This window comes from Triticum dicoccoides, chromosome 1A (assembly GCF_002162155.2).
Source record: "Triticum dicoccoides isolate Atlit2015 ecotype Zavitan chromosome 1A, WEW_v2.0, whole genome shotgun sequence".
NCBI classification, from domain to species: domain Eukaryota; kingdom Viridiplantae; phylum Streptophyta; class Magnoliopsida; order Poales; family Poaceae; genus Triticum; species Triticum dicoccoides.
The window spans coordinates 235084579-235112292 of NC_041380.1; the positions used below are offsets into that span (position 1 = coordinate 235084579).

At 42.3% G+C, this 27714-nt stretch overlaps 1 protein-coding gene across 14 annotated transcripts; it reads right to left on the reverse strand.

Annotated features, from left to right (window-relative positions):
* Positions 1-775: 775 nt before the first annotated feature.
* On the reverse strand, positions 776-7442 carry LOC119267338. Of its 14 annotated transcripts, XR_005132398.1 has the most exons (9): positions 7053-7442; positions 6037-6306; positions 5886-5966; positions 5731-5790; positions 5350-5461; positions 4947-5049; positions 2380-3509; positions 1946-2015; positions 776-1774 (listed from the first exon to the last, which is right to left on the reverse strand). XR_005132398.1 is itself a non-coding variant. In XM_037548719.1 (7 exons), the coding sequence occupies exons 3-7, from the start codon at positions 6173-6175 to the stop codon at positions 3423-3425; spliced, it is 516 nt and encodes a 171-aa protein (XP_037404616.1). In that variant the 5' UTR covers positions 6176-6281; positions 6364-6680; positions 7053-7441; the 3' UTR covers positions 776-3422. The 14 variants fall into 14 exon arrangements, 3 of the variants coding, with proteins under 3 accessions (XP_037404616.1, XP_037404607.1, XP_037404626.1); XR_005132386.1 differs by having other exon boundaries at positions 776-2015; XR_005132384.1 differs by having other exon boundaries at positions 1946-3509; positions 7053-7441.
* Between the last annotated feature and the right edge of the window lie 20272 nt (positions 7443-27714).

A 27714-nucleotide genomic window follows, 5' to 3' on the forward strand; every position in this document is an offset into this window, starting at 1 on the left:
GCACGTGCAATGCACGTCTCGACTAATATACGAATAATACAATGAGCAAACCAACTGGTGAGACCACAGTTTTATTTTATGAGAAGCACCACTCCCAATCACGCACACATAAGTAAACCATGACAAACATGCTCAAGATCACTAATATGTAAGAGTGCTTGCAGATTAATAAAGCCACCAATCACCATACACGGTCCATTATCCATGGAAAGCTATTAAAAACAAACAATTTCTCACAAAACAGACTATGAGTAGGAATATATATGACATAAATGAATAAACAAGTTATAAAAGCAATACGAACACATATTAAGGGTGCATAATTGTGGGAAAAAATGAAACATAATGTATAAGACAGCAATGTCCAACCATATTATGAAACGTATATAAGTTCAAACCTATGTGTGAGGTATCTATCATCTATTCCATGCTAATAATACATAAAAAATACATCAGAAAGAGAATATAAGAACCAAGCAAGATTTTTTTCTATTTCCCCAAAACAATAAATCCACCTGTGCAACACTCTCTCATCTCCATTGAGATGCCCTCACCAAGATCATGTTCTCTGCTTCGTCTTTATCCAAAGTCATTACTGAAAAGGTATTTAAGTTATTCGGTGATCATCACACAAAATCCCGTGGAAAAACAATTAAAAGAAAAATCACTTCGCTAGCAGTATCGGAGTACTGTATACATTGTTGGTACTGCAAGGGTAAGAAAATTAGAACATAACAAAAATCTAATGTTACATCATGAGTACCCGGACACCTCATGAGCACACATACACCAAGTACTACATAAAAAATTTGAAGTATCTTCTTTTTTCATAGGTACACAGCCTTTAGCATATGACAACCAGAACAAGAAAAAAAACGATCTATGAGAATGTCCTACCAACAGGATGAGCATAGTTAGTTCTATATCCATTACTTCTTTCCGAAACCTGCTTCAACATGTATGAACATCATCTCATCAGTCTATATCCGTTTCAGTATTCTCATAACTGAGAATAGTTGTGACATTGTAATTTCTCTTATTTGCTCCTCTGCCCGTAACCATTAGTATATGTTTCTTGCAACCCCTAAGAAAGGAACAAAAGTGAAGTGATACAGGCATGCCAATACCAATAAAGAGCATGTGATATATGAATCATCATTTTACAATAGCCATGAAGGAAACCAACAATGGTCGGCATCGAGTAGTCACCCAGGAGCTTGCTGGAAAGCATCATCGATGGTAGCTACCCTGAGTTCTATCTTCAGAACTACCTTGTTTGAGGCATTACTCTTTTCTAATGGCCTTGGCACCATACAACAACCAACAAAGAGGTGACATGTAAACAATAGGAAGAAAATGAACGCAATAATAAGAGGTTTTGGCAAGATAGAAGTCTCGATTTACGTTGTTTGGACAAATAGACATGTAATAGTTTTCCATTTTCTCTTTTGGCTTTCCTAAAGAGCTTGTGCATTCATATACTGCTAAGCCTAATTGGATTAATATCCGAAGAGAGCACAAAACAATCCTATTTTTTAACATTGTTTTAACTATCAAATCAAAACTTGAGCCATTGTTTTAACCATCCCTATTTTATATTCGTGTACTGTTAAAATGCAGACCATCTTGCTTCATAGAGAAAAATTGAAAAAGCAACAAAGTTTTGCTTCATGATTTACCTATGAACCAGAACGCATCTTACGCTTAAGGAAGGATGTACTTCAGCTACCCAAGGCTCCATGTTCTCCATCTCTCCCAAAATTTCAGCACCATCCTTGAACAACCAACAGAAGGCATGAGAAGAACAATCCTTGATTTTTTTTTAACTAAATCCTTGGAAAGTTGAAATCGGAAACAAAGAACATAAGAATAGACAAAAACAAAAAAAAAGGAACATTGAAGAGTGAGTAGTAAAAAAGAATAGGTCATTGAGATTTGAGAACACCTCAACTTTGCACCATCGAGAAGAGCACAGACATTTTCTTATCTAGGAAGTCCGTCCTCGTGCACCATCACTTCATCGCCAGATAAAACAAATTAATCCAGCAAGTTTTTCTTGAACAGAAAAATGTATTCCACTTAAACTTGTGCACACGTAAATCGCTTAAGTAAGGGGCTTGAAATGCCCAAACGCTAAGGGGAACATCAGCCAATACCAAACTTCTGGCTTCAAGATAAAGGACTCCCAGTTCAGCAGCATCATAATCCCTTCCCTTAAGTGCATGGATCATAGTCTGACTCAAAAATCATACTACTATACAACAAAGCAACAGCAGCGGGCCATCAGCGACAAGCTGGAAAGCACTCAGCATTAAGCACCCACACAGCACACCACACACACGCAGCAAGCAGGGCGTGATGACCGGGGAGGGCAGTTACCTTGCCGTCGATGGGATTCCTGGCGGCGGAGGAGGAGGTGACTCGCGGTGGCGATGGAGGTGACCGATGCAGATGAGCAGATCACAAACTGGAGGGAGCAGAGGGCTCCGCGCCGCCTCGCCGCGGTCTCGCGTGCGGCCTCGTTCGCCGGCGACCGCCCTGCGTCTGCGTGCACCCACGTCGTGCCTAGGGAGGAGACCTGTTCAGCCGGAGAGGCGAGGTGGAGCGGGAGCCGCCGCGCCGCGCGGGATCGCGCGCGACCTCATCGCCAGTGGCCGCCCACGGCGCGTCCACTCTGCTTGGAGGAGATTTGTGCGACCAGAGAGGTTAGCGCTAAATTTGGGGTGAGATTGGGAGGTTAGCGCTAATTTAGGGGTGAGATTGGGTGGGTGTCGAGAACTTTTCGTTCGCTCGTGCGTACGATGGCCGGCAGAGTTTTCGTCCGCCCACTAAAATTGATAGATGTACTTTTGGTTGAGGGTTAGTTGTTATTCTGACGGCTAGATCTAAATGAGTATCCCTAATCGTGTGGCTCTAATAGTCTGAAATTATTGTGTGTATGTTTGATGGGGTGCGTTTAGAAAAGAATATGTTTGCTTGTTTAATAGTAGTAGAGATAACTCACGTTATTTCCTTCCGAACTCTACCAATTAAGTCGTCCTCTCTCTTTTTATTCTGATTCTTTCCAAAGTCAAACAACACACGTGGGAAGGATCACGTCCCAAATCCCAACAGATCTGCCACACCTTTTTTTTTTTTTGCTATTTTACCACGAAAAGAAACAGGGCTCCAAAGGAAAAACGAATCTGCAATCAACTCTCTTTCCTATTCAATGCTTTTCTTTCCTTACTAGTAAGCGTGCCCGTGTAAATGCACGTCTCAACTAATATATATGTAAGAATTAACATACCCAGAAAGATATTTTAATTGCACTAAAAAGTACTATTATAAATCAAGAAGACACTTCAATGTATCATCGACTCATCTTATTCATAGAGCCAAAAAATTATAGCAGTATTTCCTGATGAAGCTGATCAATTCTCTCAAACATCCGAAATGTTGTGTGCAGCTTCACTGTTGATGTAGTTGAGTAGGTGCACCAAAAATTGCTTCATTATCTGGTTACCATCCTGAATGAAAATAGCAAGTCAATCTAAGTTTTTGCATAGTAGAACATAAAATCATGAAATAATGAATATTGACCCTGCAAATTGGTAGATTTAGTTCCTTCGCATTCCATGAGTGCAATAAACTAAAAGCAAAATAATCAAACCAGTTCTTGTAGATATATGCATTATCATTATCTTGAGCGTTAGAAAAACTAAATAATATGCTTTAGTGGTTTGAAAGGTAGTCAGTTGTCTTTGTTTTTTGGAACACGAGCTGGTAATCGACGACGGCAGAAGAAAAAAAGACATCATCCCATTCAGGATTTGCTACTTGGGGTGTGCTTTAGGTATAATGAGATGCACATCTTTCAGTGTTGGAACTCGGTGGGCATCAACTCTCTTGCGCATCATACTAAACACGAGCAAGAAACTTAAGCATGCGATAAGAGAGGAAAGAATTCAGACAAGTTGATTTAATTTGGAAAGGCTTATGCATCACATTGATGCTATAGACTCCATATACCAAGCATCATGTCGAAACCACAATGAGTACTTACAACATCTTAACATTATAACATTGTACGCAATATCCCATTGATGTCACAATCAGTATAATGAAACAGAAAATCACATCTAATCCCATAAAAGATTACATTTGCTAACTGCAATGTCTGAACGGATAGCAGCATATGATTATTCAAGAGGGACATCACTTTGCTAAACAAAAATTGTAAGTGATACAGAAAAGTAAGTATATCACAAATATGAATGGAACTATGCTCCAACAAAAGTATAAAACGAATGAATCAAAAGCAAATGCTGCTTATGAGCTTGTTCATTTAGATTGATACTGGTAGCTAGTTCCTTACGTGCAGATGTATTCTCTTGAGAAACATGACACCTTAAAAACTATACACGGGACACTGTATATTGAACTCAACAACAGAAGTTTGGGTTCTATTAAGTTGAATATCATCAACCTAACTTGGAAACATAAAATTGTTACTGCCAGAGTTCGTACTTCCATATATGTTGTGCCTCCTTTCGTCTTCTCTACAATTGGGTACTCGAGATTGAAGCTGATTCTACCTCCAACCTTTACTGGGACAAAAAAGACCATTTCACTGTCGAGAATTACAACAGCGCTCAGTTTCATCAACTATTCATTTCTCATATTCATTACTCTAGTAATGGTTACTTTGCTCCTAAACTGGCAGTACTCCCACTGTACATGTTTTGGATGTTTTTTGGCTTTCAAAATCGATTGCTGCTTGTGGTGTTACCAAATTTCCAAAAAAGCACCAGCTGCAATCAAGAATAGTACATTACCTATCCACTTTTTAAAAAGGACATTACATATCCACTTAATCCACAAGACACTCCTACAGAAATCAAGTCATTTTTTCCTCTACTAATGTATACAGGAAGCAACATTTTTTCAGGTTCAGTCATGACTACCTCTTTGCGAGGCAGGTAAGCCAGGAACCCGTCGGCTGCTCTGCTCCCACTGCTGGGGAGTGGTGAGGTGGAACACCGAATGAGGAGGGTAGCGAAGGAACCACTGTGAATTTTTAACATCATAAGATATTTATGTACTGCAAATATTCTGAAATTTGTACACCAGCCAGTATGCACTCTCTAGCAAGCAGCCAAATATTCTGAAATATGTACAGCAGCCAGTATGTACAACAACCAGTCTTCAGGGATAGCTAGCACCCAATGAACTATTTTATGAAAAAAAATCAGTGAATATGTTACCGCAATTGTTGCCTCTAAAACAAAATCACTAAGTTGTAGTTTACAAATTATGATGCTATACATGTTACCAATTATCTAGCTTCCTACAGCACTAACTTCTTACCAGTTGACATCGAAGCGCCTAGCTGAGTTTTGACACACCCTCGTCGAAGGACCTCTTTGAACTCTAACTGTACCAACAACTGCCTTCTCAGTTAAAACATGGTGCGCCCAAACTGCAGTGCAAAGGAAAAATTCAATCACTTTGCCAAAAGGTCGGAATAACTCTGGCAAAAATGATTCCAGTTGTAAAACGTGAATGCTGCTGAACTAACTTGTTTATTTGTAACCAATCTCACTTGTTTTAATACCAGAAAAGTTTATGCATCTAATATAAAAAATACACAACATATGCACAACCATACATTATCCACTCTAAATGAAGCTTAATTCCAGAAAAGGATTATCTTCATCATTAGCATTAGAAAGGGGATAAAAATCTTACATGTAAAGCAACATCCTATGACAGAGTACACGCCAATGAATTATGTATTATTTAAAATTCCTGATAGGACACAAAATAACTTGGTATGAATGTTCATGATATTCATTATGTGATCGAGTGGCGGAAAAATGGTATACGAAATGTTAATGGAATACCTTATGTGGACTTTGGAACTGCAATATGATGCAGGCAACGAACAAGTATAGTAGATAAAAATTCTCCAGTTTCCATGGCACCTATATGGTCAAAATAATAACCATGTATTCCCTCATGTGCAGTAACAGTAGCATCAATCTGGAAACTTACTGCATCGCTGCGGTGATTCGCAACAGAACCACATGTTTCTTCTTGCGTCATGCAACATCAGTCTCTGCAAATCTAACATATTGAATTTGGGAGCACGCCCATGGAGCGGAGGTTGATGATAGCAGCCGCATCCTCCCATGGGAGGAGTGGGTGGCGACGACGGATCACGCCTTGCCGGCGAAGTCCAAGGGAGGCGGCAGATCCCGTTGTTCAAGGGCGTCCTGCGGCTTCAGTACATGTTGCATCTGGCACAACGCAGGAGACAAACTCCTAGCAAAATGAGCAAATGGTCATTCAATAATTATGATATGCAGAGTATGAACATACCATTTGTGTGTGTGTTGGTTATGTTTCTCAAAGGTGTACATTCCTTGGATCCTAACGGAGCATGTGCCTCAACTGTTAGTTGACCATTAACAATATTCAGAGCCTGAGACTTCTTTTCTTGTCGGGACATAAAAAGTTTTTCAAGGAATGTTGCTCTCTTCTCATCAGACATTCGGGCATACAATGTATTCTTTTTTGCTTCTTGACTATTAGTAGTGACATTTGCATTCTCAATCATAGACGAGTTCGTTATGTCTTTAAATGGGGAACGATGCGTAGTCGTTCCTGGAACTTTGTCTGGATTACTCTTGCTCATCCTTTAGGAAAAACACAAATGTTAAAGAAAAATCAACAAAGTACAGAAAGAGGTGAAAAAGCATATGTAATAATCAGACATTGAAACAGCATGTACAATGTGCGACTACAAAGTTCAGAGTAAGCAACATTGATAAAGTGCAGGAGCCTCAACATAGATAGACGGATCGGAATCATCTTCCCATTATGTACAACTATCCCATTATGCAGTCCATTGCTGCAATACATATGTTTGCATCTGTTTTAACTATGGCACTCTATGAAGCAAGCCTAGAACTCACAGCAGCAGAAATTAGAAGGCAGTGGTATTGAACATGCATACAATTAAACCAAAAATTGTCACTGCAACCAGGAAGAATGTGAGGGGAAAGCACCTGCAGTGTGGAGGAACGGCGGTGCCTGTGACCGGGCGGTGCGTGGACGCGGCGGCCCGAGCGGCTGGAGCGTGAGCGTGGCGGTCCGGGCGCCTGGAGCTATGGCGCCGTGGTCCGCCTGGAGCATGGAGGGGGCGGCCCGGGAGCCTGGAGCGTGGGCGCCGCGGTTCGCCTGGAGCGTGGATGGGGCGGCCTGGGCGCCTCAAGCGTGGGCGTGGCGGACCGGTCGCCTGGAGCGTGGGCGGCAGTCCGGGCTACGTGTGGACGCGGCGGTCCGGCGACGCGTGCAGATGGAGGCAGGCGGTGGCTGGCGGGGAGGGAAGAGGTGGGGCAAGGTGTGGGGCGCTGGGCAATGGAAAACTGCCCCGAGGGCGTGGTCGCGAGAGAGCAGAGGGCAGCGACCTGTTGTTGGTGAGGATGTTAACCCAATGGCATGGTGGGTAATTAAAGCATAAAACACGTTTAGTATATTGAAGGGATATAGACCATCAGATTGCAGGTTTTGATGGATAGGATGATTTGGTTTTCCACCCTCTCGTGCTTTTATAATGGTAGTAGATAGTGGATAGTAGATAGTAGATAGATAGATAGATAGATAGTAGATAGTAGATAGATAGTAGAAGATAGTAGATACTGCCTCCGTCCGGAAAAGCTTGTCCCAAGCTTGTCTCTCAAATGGATGTATCTAGCACTAATTTGGTGATAGATACATCCATTTGAGGGACAAGCTTTTTCGGACGAAGGGAGTAGTAGATAGATGATCTCTAAAAAACGTGTGGATCCACGTGGGTTGCTATTTTTTTTGGTAAACTCCGACCGCATCAACACTTTCCTTCTTTCCCAAACTCCAACCGACCCAAGTTATAGGAGAGAATACAAACGCATCACAACTTCCTCACGAGGTCTTCTCTACTTTTTCTTTTCGCTTCAAAATAAATCTCTCTCTGATTTTCTTCTCATGTAACCAATGTATTTTTTCTTTTTCTTGAAAACTCTGTCCTTTCTCTCTTACAGCAAACAACCGCAATAATTTTTCTCTCTCTTCAATATGAATCAAGATGGAACGACAACAATGGATGGATGGTGGTGATGGCGGCAGTGGCAGCGGAATATGACAATGAGGTGGGTGGCAGTGTTTGCGGATGCGGGGTGAACAAAACGTGACTAGAACTCGAAACTCTAAAAGACTAGACACTAGAAATCAGCAACTCGACTCATGATGCAACCGAAAATTCAACAGAACAAAAACTAAGTGGTAATGGCAAAAAGGCTCGGACTGTCTGGGACAGGGATGAACTAAACTGCACTTTTTTTGTTGCTTTTTCTTGGACTCTAGGTATGAAGAACAGATGCAATCTAGACTACAAAAAACTGGTAGAATCTCACCGAGCAACCTGAAAACTGATACCACTTGATATGGGCGAGGGTCCTGATCTTTCAATGAGATGATAACTATCGATTTGGTGGAGACGACTTTGACGATCTGACTACAAACGTGCACGATGTTGCGCCTTAGCAATCGCTAAACCAACTCCGATAGGTTATTGACCACGCTGGAGCACGATCAACCTGACCACGAAGGTCTTCCTGCAAGCAATCGAAAAACAAGCAAGAATATGATTAAGCAATCTGAATATTGCGAGTATGAATGAAGTATTTATAAAAGTGGGGTTTCATAAGTGGTCTTGGTCTGGTCGTTGGACACAAACGAAATATACAAAGTTGCAGCGATGGCTAACTTTTAACTAAATAAAACCCAAGTCTAAACGATGCCTTAAGGTCTATATTTATAGGGAAAAGAGAGGGGATTTCGTCCACCCTAGGCAAGGTGGGACTAAAACACCTCCTAAGTCATTTCCCCTACAATATGGACTCTAAAAATGGATTACATGGGCATGTCCCAAAATAAGGTGGCGCAACACCAATAATAAGCTATGGACGAAATTTATGAAAGGCCATCTTGTATATTTCGTCCATCTTCTTGTATGTCATCATGGTGGCTTCAAAGTTCAGAAATCTCCACTTGAACCTCTATTCTTGCTCTCTTGGCACACACCTTCATCTCCGTGCTTCACGATGCTCCAATGTTCATCCTTGTTGTCCGTGCTAGGCCCTTCAATTGCAAGCAACACAGATGTATCTAAGTTAGGCAGCATCATATTCTCATGAACACTAGAAAGATTACCAAGAAACAAAAGTACCTGATAATTTAATTGGCGTATGCGAGCTCTAGCAATTGTTCCAAGAGGTAAAGCAGCAGGGGATATGGGTGTAACTGCGGTAGCCATGTTCTCATCAAACACACTCCGAACAACAGCGCAATAGCAGGACGGTCGGACGATGCCCAACGCTCTAGCGCATCAAGGTGCCCAAAGATGTGTCCGGTCATCGCGACTAGAGGCATCGGCGCTGCGGTCATGGTGATGGCGGCGGGAGAATGGGCGGACATGGACTCGATTCTGATGGGGCGACCTTGGGATTGGATGCGGGATGCTCTATGACGGAGTCGATTCCGGCTGGTCTCGGGTAGGGGTTTCCGAGCTAGTAGCCTAGATGCGATGGTAGCAGAGAGAAGGATTTTACCCAGGTTCGGGCTCTCCGAGGAGATAAAACCCTACGTCTTGCTTGTGTTATTGATTTGGGATGGGGTACAAAGTACATGTTGATCTACCATGAGATCGATGATGTCACCTATGAGCCTACCCCTAGTTTATATAGATAGGGGGTCTAGTGTTACAGTAAGGGTGGATACGGATAAGGTAATCGTGTTATAGAGGACACCTAAATCTTGGAGTATGCACCAAGTCTTCAAAAATATACCTTCTATGCGCTATAGGCTGCCTTGATGTGTCCCACTGGTGAGCTGACATGGGGTCCTCGGCCTGGCCCATCTGTCCGGGAGACAACATGGTGAGTGACCCTTAATCCAGGACACCTTCAGTAGCCTATAATCCAGTTTTCAAGTTGGAGATGCTCCCCGGATCTTCCGATCTGCTCTTCATCTTGAGATGTTGGTCTTGAAAACTCATTCAACAATCCTTCCCACATATGACGTCTTGTTTGTCCAAGTGTATCCGAAGAGCTGTCGCGCCCTCTCTTTATTTTCTGATGGGTTCTTCGTCGTCTCTGTATCGAGCTTGATGCTGGAAATTTCCCCATGCAACTTTTCCTTAGCCGCGAAGTATCTCGCGCTTGGTCTGTGATGACAACCCCGCATGGCTTTGACAGCACCGACCAGTCTCATCTATCAAACCACGTGGTTGCGTGGCACCCCTGACTCGTCGGTCAACATAGCGTGCGTGAGTGGGCTGGGGTCCCACCTTCGTCAGGTCTTATCATAAAAGAGATCGTGTGCCTAGATATGGTCATTTAATCAACCACTCCCTCAATTCCCATGTGTGATTATCGCACGTTGCATGGGGAAACACATGATTTACTACAAAGCGACACAATTACCCTGTCGGAGCTTCTCATTTTACTCCTCCTATAAAAGGCTAAGTGTTGTAGGGTGGAGACCCTAATTGGGGATCTTTCACGAATTGGAGGGGGAAACCTTGAAGAACACGGGAAAGAATGGGGAGAAATCACAAGAGAAACACTCAAGAAGAAGTCAATCACACATCCACACAAGATCCACTGTAACATCCCAAATTTTCAATTTGGAATGTTATACATTAGAGCATCATTGTATATCATGTTTTATTGCATTTTGGTTGATACTATAAATTCCACGCAACTTCAGGACCTACGGAGAGAGTTGGGGATTTCGTTATTTTCATATTTGATATTTTCTCGAATTATGAAAAGAGGATCGTTTGATTTTAATTATTTTCTCTGAAATATTTCTTTTATTAAAAATAAAAGAGAGAGAGAGGATAAAATGACTTCCTCAAAGTAAAGAAATATCAGAGATTTAATATTAAAATCAAATAAGATTTTTTTATACGGAGTTTTGTCGCTATTTTATTTGAATTAGGAAAAAGCGTGTTTTTCAAAATTGCATTTTAGGCCCAAATAAATGTTCACCTTGTCCTGCTTATTTTTAGAGGACAGGGATAATTTATTTCGGGATTTTTGGAGTCCGTTTAGTATTTCTTTTCTTTCTTTTTTGGCGCTTCGAATTTATTTAAAAAAAGTCAACCGACTTAGGGCCGTTTTCGGCCAGAACTTCTCCGGCCAGGCCTCTTATAAGCCGCCGCCCTGAGGCCCGTTCGACCTGCCAGCCCCGCCCGAACCCTAACCCTAGCCGCCGCCGCCGCCGCTGCGCGCCGCTCGCCGCCGCCCACGCCACCTCATCGCCGCCTCATCGCCGCTTGCCGCGCCGCGCCGCTGCCCCTCACCGTCTCGCCGGAGGTAGTGCCACCGCCGCCAGTTTTCTTCGGAGAACCGTGCGTTTTTTTAGATCCGTGGCTTTTTATTTATTTAGATCAGTGTTTTTTTGGTTTAGTTATTTAGCGGACGTTCGTCTGTACGTTCGTTTTAACTAATGGTTTTCGCTCGTTAGTTACAGATGACGAACGTTCGTTCGTTAGCATGTTCGTCAGTTTTTCTTTTTCTCGGATTTTCCGCGATTATTTTCGATCGTGATTTCTGATCCGATTTTCATTCTAGTATAACTTTTAGCTCGTTTATCGGAATCACGCGATTTAAGCGCCTAGAGTTTCGTCTCGAAACCCTCTTTCCGTTTAATCAACTTAAACAAGTTTTTGCTACTGTAAAATTTGACCTAGGTCCAGATTAGTAAACGAAGCTTGTTTCTCTCGCCGTTTGAGTTTTGTTGCTTCGTTTGATTTGTTTCTTTTTGCAAACCGGAGTTCTTAAGTTGAACTTTCTGGTTAGATCTCTTATTTGAGTTTTACCCGTGCTTTTGCTTGATTGCTTATTGTATGCTTGTTTGATTGCGATAGAGTACCCAGAGTGCGAAGCGTGCTACATCGAGTCTCTAGGTTTCGCGGATCATCAGCAAGGCAAGTAACACTTTGATCATACCTCTTACTACCCAATTTTCATTGCATTAGATCAACCCTCAAACATTGCATGGTTAGGATCTGAATTAAATTGTGGGGTTGGGAATTAGTTGAGGTAGTACTTATTCACTTGTTTCATTATCAAACCCTGGGAGTTACTTCTACGTTGCTTATATTGCCATGCTATGCTCGTAGATGTGGATTGGGTTTGAGTGTATTCATGACAGATGTGAGATTGTTAAATTAATGGTTACTTAAGGTGGCAACTTTAATACACATCTGGGTGGCTTGAGGCACCTGGGGAACCCAGTGATTGCCTGTATTTTTGGAAATCCCGGGGTACCGTGTGATTCTCCTATGGACCGCCACCCAGGCTCAAAGGGATCATAAGATTATTCATACTGGAAACTTCCGTGTGTAGCCACATGCCATTATGGGCTCTGGCATAGTTGATTAAGTCGTGTGAACTCTTACAGTGGTAGGCTAGCAGATGTAGGGGATGTAGGTGTACCGGTCTACCCATCGTAAGGTGCTAACGCTTCTGAAAGACTGTGTCTCGGTCATCCATTTCTCAAACAACATGCAATGCAAGAAATCCAACAGAGGAGATCGAGTCTTATGGGGAAAAGTGCACAAACCTCTGCAGAGTGTACAAACTAATCATGGTTACCCGTGTCCCCGGTTATGGACATCTTGAGTATCTATTTCTTGGATTATCATGTGGATCTCATCACTCTTAATATAATTTGATTGGGTTTAATGATGATTATTTTTAATTGGGATTGAGTTGGGTGAACCTTCTCAATGTTTAACAACTACCATGATAGTTAAATAAAATTTATTCCTTTGCAGTAGGGAAAAACTAGCTTTACGCAAAAACATATCAACCATACAGCCTCCACCAGCCATATATGCATATAGTGATAGCTTTACATTGTTCATTACTCTCTTGTGTTACCTTGCCAGCATATTCTATGTGCTGACCCATTTTCGGGCTGCAACGTATCATGTTGCAGACTTTTCAGACAATGAGTAAGGAGCCTTAGGTCGTGGTCTTTCACTCAGTGATGCCGTTGGAGTTGATGGACTCACTTTATCTTCCAAGCCTTCCGCTGTTATCGTATTAGATGGCCTTAAGCCATATTTATTATAATAAGTTCTCTTTTGAGACATTCGATGTAATAAGTGTGTGATTGCCACTCTGTTATAAATCCTTCAAGTACTGTGTGTGTCAGCATTACCGATCCAGGGATGACACTTATACACAGAGATCAGACTGTTTGAGGTCTGGTTGCTACATCCACAAAGGTACATGAACAACAAAGGGAACAAAGACATAAGGTAAAGTTCATCCCAAATACAAGAGGAGATGAGGTCTTGATGATCTAGGTAGATCCTTCTCCCTTGTGACGTCTTGATGATCCTATGATGGGGATCCTTTTCCCTAAGGATGTCTTGATCCTCAAGGAGGAGGTAGATGAGCAAAGCTCTCTCTAAATCATATCATATCCTTTGCTAACCCTAACAAATGGTCTAGGTACGAAATATATAGGTGCCTGGATGATGCAGAGCATCCCACGGTCATCCTCATGGACGCATCGACGTCTCCCACGACACCACTTGGACCAATGACAAGAGTCCGGACAAAGGCTATCAAAGATAAGGTGAACTCGCTCCTCTCCGAGCTACCACTCTCTACACATACGACATGGCTACTACCTCAAGCGGAAACACTATGTGTGATGAGGTACTCAGAAGAAGGCCAAGGAGCAGCTACATTCAACGGACAAGACGGCGCGGACACCAAGTACAAGGAGCGAGAAGAAGAGCAGCCTGAAGGTCCCCAACCGCCGGACGACCGACCTCGACCGGACGACCGACGCCTAGAGCATCAGGCAGCTGACCAAGTCCCAGCCAGAAGACGCCCCAGCGCCCGGATGGCCGACGCCTACCGGACGTCTGACGCACTCCAGGTCCCAGGCGACCGACCCCCTCCGGACGACCGGCACCACCACACCTGAGCCAAAACTTCGGAAGAATGGAGACCTCCGGACGACCGACGCACCGGACATCCGACCCCGACCGGACGATCGATCAAGCGCCAACAGACCCAAAACATTGGACGACAGACCCTGACTGGACACTGGTGCGTGTCGGTCCTAAACAAACGGTTTTTAACCCTTTCCGCGACGGCATTTGGAACCGTCACCGAGTGTGGGCGATAGGGGGGGTCCTTCCCACACGACCCAGAAACCATCAGGGATAGGGACCCTACAGTACTCCTAATCATTTTTGCTCGCATTGCCATTGCAGTCGGTATTCTGTGGTGCTACGTTTACGATGCGCGGCCCATCACAAACGACTCACTATTATAGAACATATATGATGCACGGCCCATCACAGACGGTTCACTATTAAGAAGATTAGCTAATCGTCGTACGAGTGTCAGACAGGATTACGAAACGTCGAACCGTCGTAACATCGTCGTACATGACAACTATCGCACACGCTATTTTGTGGTGCAACGTTTACGATGCGTACTTCATCAGAAACAGTTCATGGTTGCGAATCGTGTACGATAAGGCAACTAACACAAATGTTTAGTTTGCCCACACCATTTATGATATTGTCTGACATCGCACACGCTTTGGAAACGACAACTGTGTGCATGCTTGCACACGTTTCCTCTTCGTGAACCGTCTCGGATTATGGTGTATATCGCAAACGTTTGTGTTTTACCAACCGTGTGTGCCGTAACAACCTAGAGTGCGTAATTTCACCGTAATTTAATTGCTGCTAGTTAAAATTGTATTAGATTTGAATTTGAATTTGAATGCATGCTACAACTTTATTCATATCCATCAGGTTCAAACAACCAATGCATTATTCGATTCATAGGTACATATGTTCAAGAATTACATAAGAACCAAATAAAGAATGATGAATGTGACGCCCCCGATTTGACTGTACACTAATAATACACACAAATGTGTACGATCAAGATCAAGGACTCACGAGAAGATATCACAACACAACTCTAGACACAAATTAAAATAATACAAGCCTTATATTACAAGCCAGGGGCCTCAAGGGCTCGAATACATAAGCTCGAAAACAAAAGAGTGATGAGGACATGACTACCTTGGATACGACCAAAAATATTGCATACATGCATATTTGTCAGGTGATTTCTAATGCAAGCTATTCAATAATCTATTTATGTTATCCAGAATAAAAATACTTCACACACTTTTGTGTTTTGTCTAATTGCAGGTGTATGGGACATTTGTACAATCCATATATGAAGATAAGGGAAAAGGAGAAGTTTATGTTGTGTTCAAAAAGTCCTCTCACGTCACTTTTGGGCCAAGAGAAGATAGAGTCCAAGTCTCTCACGTTCTGGATTCAGATTCGGACTGCACAGACATACCTGACTCAAAACGCCAATAATTTTTTTCATACGGACTCCGAATTGGGTGATTCTTTTTTTGTTGGAAACTAGATTTCATGCTCTTTCCAACCCAATTGGATTCACCTTCAAATTCGTCCGGAGCGTTGAGTTACGGATGAAACAATCTGACATTGCAGCAGAATCCGAGTCAAACTGCAAGCCCAAAGGTGTTGCATCACCTCCACTTGGGCCCATGAGCCTTGTACGACCTAGGGTTAGTTTTAGGCTGCCTTGGGACGTCCTCCCACCTCCTTGGCCGCCACCCCTTGCTCCTATATAAGTAGATCCATCTACTAGCTTTTTCCTTGGGATTTGTTTAGTTAAAAGTTAGCCATTGCAACTTTGTGTACTTCGTTTGTGTCCAACGGCCAGACCAAGACCGCTTCCGGATCCCCACCATTATCAATACTTCATATATATTTGCAATATTCAGATTGCTTTATCATATTCTTGCTCGTTCTTCGGTTGCTTGCAGGAATAGACCTTCGTGGTCAGGCTGACCGTGCTTCCAGCATCGTCAGTAACCTCAGGAGATTGGTTTAGCGATTGCTAAGGCGCAACGTCGTGCACGTTTGTAGTCGGATCGTCAAAGTTGTCTCCACCAAATCGATAGTTATCATCTCATCGAAAGATCGGGACCCTCGCCTCTATCAAGTGGTATCAGTTTTCAGGTTGCTCGGTGAGAATTTCCAGTTTTCCTAGATTAGATTTATTTTCTTACCTATTGTCCAAGAAAAAGCCACAAAAAAGAGTTAGATCTATTCATCCTTGGTCCAAGCCAGTCTGAGCCTTTGCAATTTTCTTTTCATTACTTGCATAGTTGAATTATCGGTTGCACTGTTCAGTAAAACATGCATAACTTCCTCATACGAAGTCCGTTTTGCCTCTGCGAGTACTCAGACGAAAGCTAGCGACGAGCCGCATCTAAATAGTTGAAGAAGCTGGTTCAATATTTGGCACCTCAAAATTGGCTTCTAAATAGGTCTTTTTGCCCTCCGAAGTTCTTGAACACATCTTATTTCAGTTTTTCAGGACAGTTTTTGAATTTTTTGACTCCTCATATCAACTCGGAATTGAGTTATTCCTTTTGTGTTTGAAAGCTTGAGTCAGTACCATTCTTGAAAAAAAATCAAAAAAATTGGCACAAACTTTTTCAGAGGAAAGTTGGAGACAAAGTTGTTGATATATCCTGCTTGGCTGTTGTTTCACATCATTATCTTTACTGCCGTTGTGATCTTCACTTATATCTTGCTGTCCAGAGCTACTTAGTATCCTTCATTGATGCTAGTTGTGCTACGACTTGACCTCATTAGTGTTCTAGGCTCGCGTCTCTAGTTCGGTCTAGCCTAGGACCAGCATAGTACCGTCGTTGAGCGTTTATTCAATATTGCATCTCTGAATTGATTATTGCTAATCTTTTGCTACCATATATAGCAAACCCAGCTCCACATATTTCTACACCGTGTATACGCACGTTCCCCTGGCAATCGCTTTACACAATCTTCGGAGTTATTTGACACCGATGGTTGCCTCTCACCACCTGCCGCATGGTAAGAACTTGTAAGATATTGATATTTGCTTTACTGTGAGCACTTTACAACCACATCCTAGTAGTTCATAGGAACATTATTCTCGAATTTTGGTTCTTGTTTCTACTAATCATGACAGGTTCCAGAGATAGAAGTTCTTGGACGACGGACACATCTTCACCATCACGAGAGTTGGGACAACACACACAAGCATATGGTCAGGTTATCTCTTTACCATCATTTGAGGGTAGATTTAATCCTGCTATTTATCTAGCTTGGGAGCTTGAAGTAGAACAAGTTTTTAGTCACCATGATTTTTCTGAACTTGAGAGAGTACGAGCTACCATTAGAGCATTTACTGGTTTTGCTTCTGTTTGGTGGAGTGTACATTGTAAGAAAAACATTGATAACCAACCCACAACTTGGAAAGTTTTGAAAGCTGTAATGAGACGACAATTTTTTCCTCCTTACTATCGTCGTGAATTGCGTCGCAAATTGGAGCAATTAAAACAAGGCAGTAACATTGTTCATGCTTACTACCAAGAGTTCAAATCTTATATGCATCATTGTGACATAGAAGAATCTGAGGATGATACAATGAATAGATTTTTTGGTGGTTTGAACCATGATATTCATGCAAGATTTCAGTATATTCCTTGTTGCATTACTGGTATGTATGTCCGTGCTTGTACCTTTGAGAGACAGATACAGGAGGATGCATTGGGTGACTACAACAACTACTATTCCAGTTCATGCTCACCACCGCCGGTTGGTTACTCCACTATTGCACCTACTAGAGCAGCCCCACCTCGGATTGTGAGTGCGATATCATCTCAAGAGTGTGGTACATTGTCAACGTCCGTACCTACATCAGCTACATCTCTGCGAGGTAACAATAAAGGTATTGATGATATAACTTCAAATGAGAATGAAGCATGCCTAGTTAACTTGAATGCATCATGTGTTGAGTTACCTGTTGATTTGAGCACACCACCTATTTTAGAGACTCTTGTTACTGTCATGAATGCGTCATGTGATCAAACAACTGAAATATCAACAATTTTGAGTGCACCCATTGAATTAACTGTTAATGCAAAAGAACCAATGTTTAATCATTTTGATATGACCTCTAATCTTGATGATGATTCTGTGTCCAATGACTTATTGCATGTTTGCTTATTTAAGCATGTTGTAGCATGTAAATTTGATGCAAGTAAGGTTTATTCACCAAAGTTGGGATGGTTTAAGGATGAACATTGCGAATCTTTTGAAATGAATAAGAGCTTCACTTATATGTGCAAACTGAGTTTTAATATTTTCATGCCTTCTATTTCTTGTGATAATTTTTTGGCTTTAGTTTTTATGAACTATGAAAGTTACTCATGTATACATGTGTCATACGTGCAAAAATCAAGGGAAGTTAAACTGGATGACATATACATATACAACATGTACACCTTGTCTCTTTTGTTAGCCACATTTTAGATTAAGCAACGCCGAGGACGGCTTTGTTTTCAAAAAGGGGAGGATGATGAGGACATGACTACCTTGGATACGACCAAAAATATTGCATACATGCATATTTGTTAGGTGATTTCTAATGCAAAATAAGATGGTAGGCAGAATATTTTTGGCATATTTGTCAGAGATCATCTTAAAATGCTACCGTCAAACTAAGCAAAATAAGATGTATAAAAGATAAACATCATATGCAATCAAAATATGTGACATGATATGGCCATCATCATCTTGCTTCTTTGAACTCCATCTCCAAAGTACTGTCATGATCTATATTGTCACCGGCATGACACCATGATCTCCATCATCTTGATCTATATCAATGTGTCGTCACATGGTCGTCTCGCCAACTATTGCTCTTGCAACTATTGCTATCGCATAGCGATAAAGTAAAGCAATTATTTGGCGCTTGCATCTTATGCAATAAAGAGACAACCATAAGGCTTTTACCAGTTGCCGATAACTTTTAACAAAACATGATCATCTCATACAACAACTTATATCTCATCACGTTTTGACCATATCACATCACAACATGCCCTGCAAAAACAAGTTAGACGTCCTCTACTTTGTTGTTGCAAGTTTTACGTGGCTGCTACGGGCTTTAAGCAAGAACCAATCTCACCTACGCATCAAAACCACAACGATAGTTTGTCAAATAGACTCCGTTTTAACCTTCGCAAGGACCGGGCGTAGCCACACTTGGTTCAACTAAAGTTGGAGAGACAGTCGCCCGCAAGCCATCTATGTGCAAAGCACGTCGAGGGAACCGGTCTCGCGTAAGCGTACGCGTAAGGTTGGTCCGGGTCATCTCGTCCAACAATACCGCCGAACCAAAGTATGACATGCTGGTAGGCAGTATGACTTGTATCGTCCATAACTCACTTGTGTTCTACTCGTGCATATAACATCAACATAAATAACCTAGGCTCTGATACCACTGTCGGGGAACATAGTAATTTCAAAATTTCCTACTCGCACGCAAGATCATGGTGATGCATAGCAACGAGGCGAGAGTATGATCTACGTACCCTTGTAGATCGCAACGGAAGCGTTGACACAACGTAGAGGAAGTAGTCGTACGTCTTCACGATCCAACCGATCAAGCACCGAAACTACGACACCTCCGAGTTCGAGCACACGTTCAGCTCGATGACGATCCCCGGACTCCGATCCAGCAAAGTGTCGGGGAGGAGTTCTGTCAGCACGACGGTGTGGTGACGATCTTGATGTACTACAGCAGCAGGGCTTCGCCTAAACTCCGCTACAGTATTATCGAGGAATATGGTGGCAGGGGGCACCGCACACGGCTAAGGAATAGATCACGTGGATCAACTTGTGTGTCTTTGGGGTGTCTCTACCTCAGTATATAAAGGAGCCAAGGGGGGAGGGGGCGCCGGCCAAGAGAGAGAGGCGCAGGAGGAGTCCTACTCCTTCCGGGAGTAGGACTCCCCTCCAATCCTATTCCAACTAGGATTCCCCAAGTGGGAAAGAGGGAGAAGGGTGGCCGGCCACCTCTCCTAGTCCTAATAGGACTAGGGGAAGGGGGGAGGCGCGCAGCCCTTGTGGGCAGCCCTTTCACCTTTCCACTAAGGCCCATGAAGGCCCATATGGCTCCCGGGGGGTTCCGGTAACCTCCCGGTAACCCGGTAAAATCCCGATTTCACCCGGAACACTTCCGATGTCCAAACATAGGCTTCCAATATATCAATCTTTACGTCTCGACTATTTCGAGACTCCTCGTCATGTCCTTGATCACATCCGGGACTCCGAACAACCTTCGGTACATCAAAATGCATAAACTCATAATATAACTGTCATCGTAACCTTAAGCGTGCGGACCCTACGGGTTCGAGAACAATGTAGACATGACCGATACATGTCTCCGGTCAATAACCAATAGCGGGACCTGGATGCCCATATTGGCTCCTACATATTCTACGAAGATCTTTATCGGTCAGACCGCATAACAACATACGTTGTTCCCTTTGTCATCGGATGTTACTTGCCCGAGATTCGATCGTCGGTATCCAATACCTAGTTCAATCTCGTTACTGGCAAGTCTCTTTACTCGTTCCGTAATACATCATCTCACAACTAACATCTTAGTTGCGGTGCTTGCAAGGCTTATGTGATGTGCATTACCGAGAGGGCCCAGAGATACCTCTCCGACAATCAGAGTGACAAATCCTAATCTCAAAATACGCCAACCCAACATCTACCTTTGGAGACACCTGTAATGCTCCTTTATAATCACCCAGTTACGTTGTGACATTTGGTAGCACCCAAAGTGTTCCTCCGGCAAACGGGAGTTGCATAATCTCATAGTTATAGGAACATGTATAAGTCATGAAGAAAAGCAATAGCAACATACTAAACGATCGGGTGCTAAGCTAATGGAATGGGTCATGTCAATCAGATCATTCAACTAATGATGTGACCTCGTTAATCAAATAACAACTCTTTGTCCATGGTTAGGAAACATAACCATCTTTGATTAACGAGCTAGTCAAGTAGAGGCATACTAGTGACACTCTGTTTGTCTATGTATTCACACATGTATTATGTTTCCGGTTAATACAATTCTAGCATGAATAATAAACATTTATCATGAAATAAGGAAATAAATAATAACTTTATTATTGCCTCTAGGGCATATTTCCTTCAGTCTCCCACTTGCACTAGAGTCAATAATCTAGTTCACATCGCCATGTGATTTAACAGCAATAGTTCACATCACTATGTGATTAACACCCATAGTCCACATCGATATGTGACCAACACCCAAAGGGTTTACTAGAGTCAGTAATCTAGTTCACATCGTTGTGTGATTAATACCCAAAGAGTATTGAGGTGTGATCATGTTTTGCTTTGTGAGATAATTTTAGTCACCGGGTCTGTTATATTCAGATCCGTAAGTATTTTGCAAATTTCTATGTCAACAATGCTCTGCATGGAGCTACTCTAGCTAATTGCTCCCACTTTCAATATGTATCTAGATCGAGACTTAGAGTCATCTAGATTAGTGTCAAAACTTGCATCGGCGTAACCCTTTACGACGAACCTTTTTGTCACGTCCATAATCGAGAAACATATCCTTATTTCACTAAGGATAATTCTGACCGCTGTCCAGTGATCTACTCCTAGATCACTATTGCACTCCCTTGCCAAATCAGTGCAGGGTATACAATAGATCTGGTATACAACATGACTTACTTTATAGAACCTATGACCAGGGCATAGGGAATGACTTTCATTCTCTTTCTATCTTCTGCCGTGGTCGGGCTTTGAGTCTTACTCAACTTCACACCTTGTAATACAGGCAAAACTCTTTCTTTGACTGCTTCATTTTGAACTATTTCAAAATCTTGTCAAGGTATGTACTTATTGAAAAAATTTATCAAGCGTCTTGATCTATCTTTGTAGATCTTGAAGCTCAATATGTAAGCAGCTTCACCGAAGTCTTTCTTTGAAAACTCCTTTCAAATACTCCTTTATGCTTTATAGAATAATTCTACATTATTTCCGATCAACAATATGTCATTCACATATACTTATCAGAAATGCTATAGTGCTCCCACTCACTTTCTCGTAAATACAGGCTTCACCGCAAGTCTGTATAAAACTATATGCTTTGATCAACTTATCAAAGCGTATATTCCAACTCCGAGATGCTTGCACCAGTCCATAGATGGATCGCTGGAGCTTGCATATTTTGTTAGCACCTTTAGGATTGACAAAACCTTCTGGTTGTATCATATACAACTCTTCTTTAATAACTCTATTAAGGAATGCAGTTTTGTTTATCCATTTGCCAGATTTCATAAAATGCGGCAATTGCTAACATGATTCGGACAGACTTAAGCATAGATACGAGTGAGAAACTCTCATCGTATTTAACACCTTGAACTTGTCGAAAACCTTTTTGCGACAATTCTAGCTTTGTAGATAGTAACACTACTATCAGCGTCCGTCTTCCTCTTGAAGATCCATTTATTCTCAATTGCTTGCCGATCATCGGGCAAGTCAACGAAAGTCCATACTTTGTTCTCATACATGGATCATATCTCAGATTTCATGGCCTCAAACCATTTATCGGAATCTGGGCTCATCATCGCTTCTTCATAGTTCGTAGGTTCATCATGATCTAGTAGCATGACTTCCAGAATAGGATTACCGTACCACTCTGGTGCGGATCTTACTCAGGTTGATCTACGAGGTTCAGTAGTATCTTGATCTGAAGTTTCATGATCGTTATCATTAGCTTCCTCACTAAATGGTCTAGGTGTCACTGAAACAATTTTCTGTGATGTACTACTTTCCAGTAAGGGAGCAGGTACTGTTACCTCGTCAAGTTCTACTTTCTTCCCACTCACTTCTTTCGAGAGAAACTCCTTCTCTAGAAAAACTCCGAATTTAGCAACAAAAGTCTTGCCTTCGGATTTGTGATAGAAGGTGTACCCAACAGTCTCCTTTGGGTATCCTATGAAGACATATTTCTCCGATTTGGGTTTTAGCTTATTAGGATGAAACTTTTTCATATAAGCATCACAACCCCAAACTTTAAGAAACGACAACTTTGGTTTCTTGCCAAACCACAGTTCAGATTGTGTCGTCTCAACGGACTTAGATGGTGCCCTATTTAACGTGAATGCAACTGTCTCTAATGCATAACCCCAAAATGATAGTGGTAGATCGGTAAGAGACATCATAGATCGCACCATATCTAATAAAGTATGGTTATGATATTCGGGCACACCATTATGCTGTGGTGTTCCAGGTGGCATGAGTTTGTGAAACTATTCCACATTGTTTTAATTGAAGACCAAACTCGTAACTCAAATATTTTACCTCTGCGATCATATCGTAGAAACTTTTATTTTCTTGTTACGATGATTTTTTCACTTCACTCTGAAATTCTTTGAACTCTTCAAATGTTTCAGACTCATGTTTCATCAAGAAGATATACTCATATCTGCTCAAATCATCTGTGAAGATCAGAAAATAATGATACTTGTCGTGAGCCTCAATATTCATCGGACCACATACATCAGTATGTATGATTTCCAAGAAATCTGTTGCTTGCTTCATTGTTCCGGAGAACGGCGTTTTAGTCATCTTGCCCAAAAGGCACGGTTCGCAAGTACCAAGTGATTCATAATCAAGTGGTTCCAAAAGTCCATCAGTACGGAGTTTCTTCATGCGCTTTACACCAATATGACCTAAACGGCAGTGCTACAAATAAGTTGCACTATCATTATTAACTTTGCATCTTTTGGTTTCAATATTATGATTATGTGTATCATTACGATCGAGATCCAACGAACTATTTTCATTGGGTGTGTAACCATATAAGGTTTTATTCATGTAAACAGAACAACAATTTATTCTCTTACTTAAATGAATAACCGTATCACAATAAACATGATCAAATCATATTCATGCTTAACGCAAACACCGAATAACACTTATTCAGGTTCAACACTAATCCCGAAAGTATAGGGAGTGTGCGATGATGATCATATCAATCTTGGAACCACTTCCAACACACATCGTCACTTTACCCTTAACTAGTCTCTATTTATTCTGCAACTCCCGTTTCGAATTACTAATCTTAGCAGCTGAACTAGTATCAAATACTGAGGGGTTGCTATAAACACTAGTAAAGTACACATCAATAACATGTATATCAAATATACTTATGTTCACTTTGCCATCCTTCTTATCCGCCAATCACTTGGGGTAGTTCCGCTTCCAGTGACCAGTCCCTTTGCAGTAGAAGCACTTAGTCTCAGGCTTAGGATCAGACTTGGGCTTCTTCACTTGAGCAGCAACTTGCTTGCCGTTCTTCTTGAAGTTCCCCTTCTTCCCTTTGCCCTTTTCTTGAAACTAGTGATCTTGTCAACCATCAACACTTGATGTTTTCCTTGATTTCTACCTTCGTCAATTTCCGCATTACGAAGAGCTTGGGAATCATTTTTTTATCCCTTGCATATCATAGTTCATCACGAAGTTCTACTAACTTGGTGATGGTGACTAGAGAATTCTGTCAATCACTATCTTATCTGGAAGATTAACTCCCACTTGATTCAAGCGATTGTAGTACCCAGACAATCTGAGCACATGCTCACTAGTTGAGCGATTCTCCTCCATCTTTTAGCTATAGAACTTGTTGGAGATTTCATATCTCTCAACTCGGGTATTTGCTTGAAATATTAACTTCAACTCCTGGAACATCTCATATGGTCCATGACGTTCAAAACGTCTTTGAAGTCCCGATTCTAAGCCGTTAAGCATGGTGCACTTAAACTATCAAGTAGTCGTCATATTGAGCTAGCCAAACGTTCATAACGTCTGCATCTGCTCCTGCAATAGGTCCGTCACCTAGCGGTGCATCAAGGACATAATTCTTCTGTGCAGCAATGAGGATAAACCTCAGATTACGGATCCAATCCGCATCTTTGCTACTAACATCTTTCAACACAATTTTCTCTAGGAACATATCAAAATAAACACAGGGAAGCAACAACGCGAGCTATTGATCTACAACATGATTTGCAAAATACTACCAGGACTAAGTTCATGATAAATTTAAGTTCAGTTTAATCATATTACTTAAGAACTCCCACTTAGATAGACATCCCTCTAATCCTCTAAGTGATCACGTGATCCAAATCAACTAAACCATGTCCGATCATCACGTGAGATGGAGTAGTTTCATCGGTGAACATCATTATGTTGATCATATCTACTATATGATTCACGCTCGACCTTTCGGTCTCCGTGTTCCGAGGCCATATCTGTATATGCTTGGCTCGTCAAGTATAACCTGAGTATTCCGCGTGTGCAACTGTTTTGCACCCGTTGTATTTGAACGTAGAACCTATCACACCCGATCATCACGTGGTGTCTCAGCACGAAGAACTTTCGCAACGGTGCATACTGAGGGAGAACACTTCTTGATAATTAGTGAGAGATCATCTTAAAATGCTACCGTCAAACTAAGCAAAATAAGATGTATAAAAGATAAACATCATATGCAATCAAAATATGTGACATGATATGGCCATCATCATCTTGCTTCTTTGAACTCCATCTCCAAAGTACTGTCATGATCTATATTGTCACCGGCATGACACCATGATCTCCATCATCTTAATCTATATCAATGTGTCGTCACATGGTCGTCTCGCCAACTATTGCTCTTGCAACTATTGCTATCGCATAGCGATAAAGTAAAGCAATTATTTGGCGCTTGCATCTTATGCAATAAAGAGACAACCATAAGGCTTTTACCAGTTGCCGATAACTTTTAACAAAACATGATCATCTCATACAACAACTTATATCTCATCACGTTTTGACCATATCACATCACAACATGCCCTGCAAAAACAAGTTAGACGTCCTCTACTTTGTTGTTGCAAGTTTTACGTGGCTGCTACGGGCTTTAAGCAAGAACCAATCTCACCTACGCATCAAAACCACAACGATAGTTTGTCAAATAGACTCCGTTTTAACCTTCGCAAGGACCGGGCGTAGCCACACTTGGTGCAACTAAAGTTGGAGAGACAGTCGCCCGCAAGCCATCTATGTGCAAAGCACGTCGAGGGAACCGGTCTCGCGTAAGCGTACGCGTAAGGTTGGTCCGGGTCGTCTCGTCCAACAATACCGCCAAACCAAAGTATGACATGCTGGTAGGCAGTATGACTTGTATCGTCCACAACTCACTTGTGTTCTACTCGTGCATATAACATCAACATAAATAACCTAGGCTCTGATACCACTGTTGGGGAACGTAGTAATTTCAAAATTTCCTACGCGCACGCAAGATCATGGTGATGCATAGCAACGAGGCGAGAGTATGATCTACGTACCCTTGTAGATCGCAACGGAAGCGTTGACACAACATAGAGGAAGTAGTCGTACGTCTTCACGATCCAACCGATCAAGCACCGAAACTACGGCACCTCCGAGTTCGAGCACACGTTCAGCTCGATGACGATCCCCGGACTCCGATCCAGCAAAGTGTCGGGGAGGAGTTCTGTCAGCACGACGGTGTGGTGACGATCTTGATGTACTACAGCAGCAGGGCTTCGCCTAAACTCCACTACAGTATTATCGAGGAATATGGTGGCAGGGGGCACCGCACACGGCTAAGGAATAGATCACGTGGATCAACTTGTGTGTCTTTGGGGTGTCTCTACCTCAGTATATAAAGGAGCCAAGGGGGGAGGGGGCGCCGGCCAAGAGAGAGAGGCGCAGGAGGAGTCCTACTCCTTCCGGGAGTAGGACTCCCCTCCAATCCTATTCCAACTAGGATTCCCCAAGTGGGAAAGAGGGAGAAGGGTGGCCGGCCACCTCTCCTAGTCCTAATAGGACTAGGGGAAGGGGGAAGGCGCGCAGCCCTTGTGGGCAGCCCTTTCACCTTTCCACTAAGGCCCATGAAGGCCCATATGGCTCCCGGGGGGTTCCGGTAACCTCCCGGTAACCCGGTAAAATCCCGATTTCACCCGGAACACTTCCGATGTCCAAACATAGGCTTCCAATATATCAATCTTTATGTCTCGACTATTTCGAGACTCCTCGTCATGTCCTTGATCACATCCGGGACTCCGAACAACCTTCGGTACATCAAAATGCATAAACTCATAATATAACTATCATCGTAACCTTAAGCGTGCGGACCGTACGGGTTCGAGAACAATGTAGACATGACCTAGACATGTCTCCGGTCAATAACCAATAGCAGGACCTGGATGCCCATATTGGCTCCTACATATTCTACGAAGATCTTTATCGGTCAGACAGCATAACAACATACGTTGTTCCCTTTGTCATCGGTATGTTACTTGCCCGAGATTCGATCGTCGGTATCCAATACCTAGTTCAATCTCGTTACTGGCAAGTCTCTTTACTCTTTCCGTAATACATCATCTCACAACTAACATCTTAGTTGCAGTGCTTGCAAGGATTATGTGATGTGCATTACCGAGAGGGCCCAGAGATACCTCTCCGACAATCGGAGTGACAAATCCTAATCTCGAAATACGCCAACCCAACATCTACCTTTGGAGACACCTGTAATGCTCCTTTATAATCACCCAGTTACGTTGTGACGTTTGGTAGCACCCAAAGTGTTCCTCCGGCAAACGGGAGTTGCATAATCTCATAGTTATAGGAACATGTATAAGTCA

Bases quoted from the DNA above. Each gene is read 5' to 3' on its own strand.
- LOC119267338 (XM_037548719.1), bottom strand. From the start codon at position 6,175: ATGGGAGGATGCGGCTGCTATCATCAACCTCCGCTCCATGGGCGTGCT. The intron at 5,050-5,349 runs GTAAGAAGTTAG...AAAAATTCACAG, and splicing joins AGGCGCTTCGATGTCAACTG to TGGTTCCTTCGCTACCCTCC. The intron at 4,585-4,946 runs GTAGTCATGACT...GTCCCAGTAAAG, and splicing joins CTTACCTGCCTCGCAAAGAG to GTTGGAGGTAGAATCAGCTT.